The 5,508-nt window shown below is 40.2% G+C and overlaps 1 protein-coding gene across 1 annotated transcript; it reads left to right on the forward strand.

Annotated features, from left to right (window-relative positions):
- The first annotated feature begins 1,742 nt into the window (after window positions 1–1,742).
- Window positions 1,743–4,780, forward strand: C3H2orf50 (chromosome 3 C2orf50 homolog). The gene is made up of 3 exons (XM_062573113.1): window positions 1,743–1,981; window positions 3,899–3,938; window positions 4,589–4,780. The coding sequence occupies exons 1-3, from the start codon at window positions 1,743–1,745 to the stop codon at window positions 4,778–4,780; spliced, it is 471 nt and encodes a 156-aa protein (XP_062429097.1).
- The last annotated feature ends 728 nt before the right edge of the window (window positions 4,781–5,508 follow it).

Genomic DNA, 5,508 nt, shown 5'->3' on the forward strand with positions numbered 1-5,508 from the left:
AGACTTTATACTGCTGTTTCAAACAGCTGCGTTAATGGTAATTGGCAAATACTGACTTCTAAACAGCAGCTGGTACATCAAAAGTGCCCCACCTCTTATTGGGATCCACTGCCAATTGGATCAGAAGTCTAAAATCCTACATGCATTGATTAACGCACTGGATTTCCCAAAAGTGCCTCAGCTTCCTTGTAAAGCCGTCAGATGCCGATATAACCCACTCTGCAACCAGCTCTGTGTGCTCCAATTTGGGGAGGACCTGGAACCGGTGCAGAAAAATAAGCAAATTACACAGGCGGACTAGAGTCAACTATCAGGCTTGGGTGGCCAATAGCTCATTTTATCAATCTATTATAGTACTGTATGAATACATGAGGGTTTTTTTCTCTTTTGGCTGAAGGGATGGAAAATATTTTTTAAGTTTCAATTATCTCAGAAAAATAAGGCCGGCTGAAATTTCATTCACCTCAAAACCAAACATTTTGTTTCCATTTGGGATTTTTTTTTTAAAAAAATCCTTCTTTAGTTGGACACATTTCCAATTTGCAAAGACAAAATTGTTTTCAAAACAAAATATTGAAAAATTTCATGTTCAAAAATGTTTATATGAAATGCTTCAATTATCTTATAATTATTTGATGAGAAATTATTTACCAAATTCAGCAAGCATTTCTAAATACTTGACATGTTTGCCAAAACAGCCTTAAAAATTAGACTACATTTCACAAGCATTTACAAGGAAGATGAAGCAAGAGGCTAGAATTCATCTGGAGCTAATGCACACTACTCAAAAACAAGTCAGTTAAGTATTTAAGAGGAAATTTATACTTAAAAATGCTCCGATTTCCTGAGAGATCAGAAATACTGAAGAAGGAAGTGACTTCATACCACAAAAGCCAGGCAGCCGGACTGTAAAGACAAACACTGACATTTTGGCCACTGTTTTGAAAATTCTGACTTTGTATCCTTACAACCCTTTGAAGTTACTGAACAGCTTCTCCTGGTTGTTTAATGTCCTTTCCAGGTATCTCTAAGTGCTGAAAAAAGGGTTTTGATGATCTCAGGCTGCTCCTTTCTATAAAATCTGAAATTAAGGAGCTTTCAAAGCACAGATGAATTAAAATATCTTTTTTGAAACAAGTTCTGCCCCAAACAGAGTTCAGGGCCACGGCAGCTATCCACACTGGGTTTTCTGCTCCCTTTCTGGGGAATATTCATGGGCCAGACTTGTTTCCAATGGAGACAGTAAACACACCAGGGAAAGCAGCAGCTTTCAGAGGATTTTGCTTGTGCTGCAGAAACATAACAAAAGCCTCCTAGTAAGCACAGGAGCGCTGGCTGGGCAGGTTTTGCTACGCTACCAGGTTTTGCTGTTTTGGGCATTTTGCACATAGCATGGCCTCAGCTGCAGTCTCACAAGGAGGGTTTGCTGGTTATCGCTGGAGCCTGATGGATTTTGGTAAAAGCTGCTCCTTATGAAATTGTTACTTAACAGATTCCTTCAGTGTTCATCCAATGGAGCAGCATAACCAGTAGGAAATGCTCATTAAACAAAAGAGAGGGAATGAGTGGAGTGTTGCGGGCCAGCACTGGCGTGTCTGCTTTCTCAAAGTGCTTCAAGTCAACAGCCAAAAGAAAATTTTAGAAGAAAAACAGCTTTGAAAGCGTAAGCAATAGCAGTTTAACCTTCCTAATGGTCTCAATATATCCAGCAATTCTGGGGGTATTTGAGTCTTGACATGAACATGGTGGGAACCAGTGCTGGACTAAGGAGAGCTACTTTGGCCAGGTCCCAGCTGCCAGAAACACTGCATCACGGGGATCCAGCCTGCCATGGCCGAGCTGCTGCTGCCCTGCCGGGCCGTGCGCGGCCCCCAGTTCAGCCCCTTGAGGACAGGCAGGCTGCCCTGCAGCAGAACCCGGTCCAAGGGGATAAGATCTGGAGAGAGACAGTGGAGGCTGAGAAGCGAGGCAGAAAAAGCTGGTAAGTAATTCACTGCAATTTTGGCAAGGTTACCAGTGCTCTTTCCTAGCAGTAGGGCCTGATCCAAAGCCTGAGCTGGCAGGGAAAAATCTTTTCCTGCTTGGATTTTGGATGAGCCCCTAACATCTTGCTTGCTAATATTATATCGTCTTTGCTTTCCTTTCCTTGACAACATCTATGCTAATATAATAATATAACATCTCCTGGCACACTGGGCTTAAGCTAAAATAGATGCAAAGAACTGAACGCTTAGTATCTTATAGCTTTATAGGGATATCCACAACAAGGATATAAATGTGCCAACCTTTATAATTTATTGCAGACCCACTGATATTATCACCTCTTCTCTCATTCTTGGAAACAGCCGAGATGAATGTTGAACAGAGTGTTCTGCCAAAAAATTATTTTGTATTTCCAATCTGCAAATCTCATGAGCATGCCCTGCAAACCATACGCAGACAGGAAAATCCCATTGTTACTATGAACTGCATACGTACAAGCTAAGCTTTGACTGTGTAGACAGCAGTGAGCTGAAGGAACCAGAAGTTAAGAACTTCTCTTCCTTTGTCACATAAACTTGGAAAATTGTTTATGTTCATACTTCAGTACCCAACATGAATGCGTCTATTAGAAAAATAGCTTTGGTAAAAGTAAGACCTGCTCCAGCTGTGACTACACACCAGCCAAGCAGACAAAAGAAAGAGAGGAGGAAGAAACAGTTCCCTTTCAGGACTGTTTAGGAAGAAGGAAAATGAAACCTTCTGGAAATCCCTTGTCCTCTTTCACCTTCTGGAGAAGGTACAAATCACAATTCATATTTCCTCAGAGACACATCTACCCTCCTGTGTGATTTTGCCTGGTGGAAAGGTTGAAATCAGAACTCTAACTCACACAAAGCCAGGGCTGTCATGGCATTTACGGATGTGACCGTCTACCAGTTGTGCCCCCAGATCCTCTGCCTGCAGGCCTGGCTCATCCACAGCAAACATCTGCCCACTCGGGTTCACAGTCCTGGATATTAGTAAAAACTTCCATGGGCAGTTAAGCTACACATTATACAGCTGGTGCCCATTCTGCTCACCTTTCTCAGCTGTGAAGACAGGAAACTCTGGTAAAAGGGTCAGACATGTGAGGAACTGATGTCGCAAGCCACTGTAGCAGGATTCATCAGATTCACAGGCTACAGCCTGATGAAACCCACTCTTCAGCTCCACATCTCCAGCCAAGAGATGATGAATGGTTAAAGGTTGCTATGTGTTGCCAGCCTGACAGAAAAAAAGTAGGTATGGATGAAAGGCACAGACACAAATATTTCTCAATAATTAGCATCGTGTAGCAACACCCAAATCTGATATATTCATTTAGTGCTTGGCACAGTGAGATAAACCAATCTGGGACTACTATGCATGCAGATATACCAGGATATAATAATAAACACAACAATAAATTAGCTTTTATTTGCACTTGGAGTATATCTGCCCTGGACAAGGGAGTGTAGCACAAATCCAGCGGCCATTGCATCCACATGGTACAATGTGCTGCGCAGACTGACTAGTTCAGATTTAGTATCAAGCTTAGCTGCAGCACTGCATAAACATAGCTAACCAGCTCAGAGCACCAACCCTAGGTGTCCCCTGATCTTCAGTGCAAATATGTCTCTTTTCTCTATTGGTTTTCACCCGCTTAGTTGCAAAACACTCCTAATTTACTATGGATTCAACATGTGAATAAAGAAAACCTTGGGCTTCATCCTTTATTCCCATACTGAAAGAACAGGTGTCATTACCAATAGTTTGCAGGTATAAGAAGCAGGTTGTAAGTATGAAATGGAATATTTAAATAGAATTTCAAATGTGAGCAACACTAGTTACTTTATGTGAGAAAACATGAAATTGCATTTTTTACTTCTATTCCAAGGTATCAGAATTGGAGTTTCCTAAAGGACTACGACCAAATGGTAAGTTCCAAATAAGCATCTAACTGTAATCCAGGCTTTTCCTGGTTTGTATCAGTTTAAAGTAGCCTATTATTTTAAACTGAAGCATACTTAGGCATGATTTGTCAAATGTTTTACAATAAAGTCTTTAGAAAAATAAAAGAGAACAGAAATGACATTCATCTGCTACCTACACCACAGAGTACATTTGCGTGTGTTCAATCCGCTTCAGTAATTAGCAATTCCATAGAAAGAGAAGTGGTAGAAGAACGAACTTCCTGGGAAGAATTTTATAAGATAATGTCATCATGCTAAAATCCAAACCGCTTACTAAAAATGAACAAAAACCTCTCACATCACGACCATTCTAGAGCAGCTAAATTCCATCTCAGTTGCCATTTTATGCAGCATAGCTGAAAATGATTCCTTTGTCTGTGTTACCCTACTCCCATGAAAGACTATGGGGAAAAAATCATCTTACTGTATTTCTGCATCATTGTCATGTACATTCAGTACGCAATGTATTCAAATTTTAAGGAAATCTAAACTCTCAATTTCTCACCAAAAGCAATAGAGTTGATACTACTAATCATCTCCGTAACTTCTATTTTTTAATATGTGGTCAATGTAATTCTGAAAACTTCATCATTAACAGTGTTTGTTTTATCCAGGGTAAAAAAAGGGAGCAGAAGCCACTGCCAGACTATGTGCCTGTGTTTTCAGACAAAGTTCCCAACTCCACTAACCAGATTATTGGCAGTCGAATAAATACTGAACCTGGCAAGACTTTGGTAAACATGGATTACTTCTTCAGTAGCGGAAGACGAAAGAAGAAACTTGAGGATGAGCTCCTGCCTTTTTAGTGCTTACATAAAAATACCAGTAACAGCAAGTCCTAGCTAACAGACTTCTTTCAGAACCCACAGCATTGAAGTCAGGAGGTGAAAAAATTCCTCAGTCTTTTACATGGAGATACTACTGCTGAGTAGTAATTTTTCAAGAGCAGGAATCAGGAATTTTTTCAAGAGCAAAGATGGATATTCTCCAACAATGCCTTATGATACAATCCTCTTTATATTTGATGTGATCAGGCCATATACAGAGTTAGGATCACAGATCTCACTTATCTTCTACTGCAAGTCTATAGTAACTTTGCCACTAACATCAGAAAGAACAAGATTACAGCCAAACCACAATGTCTTCCTGAATTTTTATCTGCTGGAAAGAAGCAATTAATGAAGACCAGCTCAGATGAGTCACAACATAAACAACGTGCTTTGAATTCTGAAAGTCTGCGCAATAAAACACACCAGGTTGTTGCATTTCACATAGCTAGCCAAGGATTCATCACAGCATCTGTCATCTGTATGCTTAAGTTTGCTCTAAAGACTAAAAGTTAAGGCACCTAAGACATGTTGTGTGCTTTTTTTTAACCACTTTCTGCTGAGGGAGGGAGTCTTTCTTGTTTTTAAATTTCTCATTTCTGCTCTATACTCTGAAATTCTCTTCCACCTGATCATCTTTTCTGGTTTAGCTGATGGAAATGCAATGATAAGGAAGCAGGCTTTTACATTTTAACAGGTTCATCATT

This window comes from Rhea pennata, chromosome 3 (genome assembly GCF_028389875.1).
Source record: "Rhea pennata isolate bPtePen1 chromosome 3, bPtePen1.pri, whole genome shotgun sequence".
Taxonomy (NCBI): Eukaryota; Metazoa; Chordata; class Aves; order Rheiformes; family Rheidae; genus Rhea; species Rhea pennata.

Excerpts from the sequence above, each read along its gene's own strand:
- C3H2orf50 (XM_062573113.1), top strand. The coding sequence starts at position 1,743 with ATGGTGGGAACCAGTGCTGGACTAAGGAGAGCTACTTTGGCCAGGTCC. Across the intron at positions 1,982-3,898 it reads AAGCGAGGCAGAAAAAGCTG|GTATCAGAATTGGAGTTTCC; the intron begins GTAAGTAATTCA and ends TTCTATTCCAAG. Across the intron at positions 3,939-4,588 it reads TAAAGGACTACGACCAAATG|GGTAAAAAAAGGGAGCAGAA; the intron begins GTAAGTTCCAAA and ends TGTTTTATCCAG.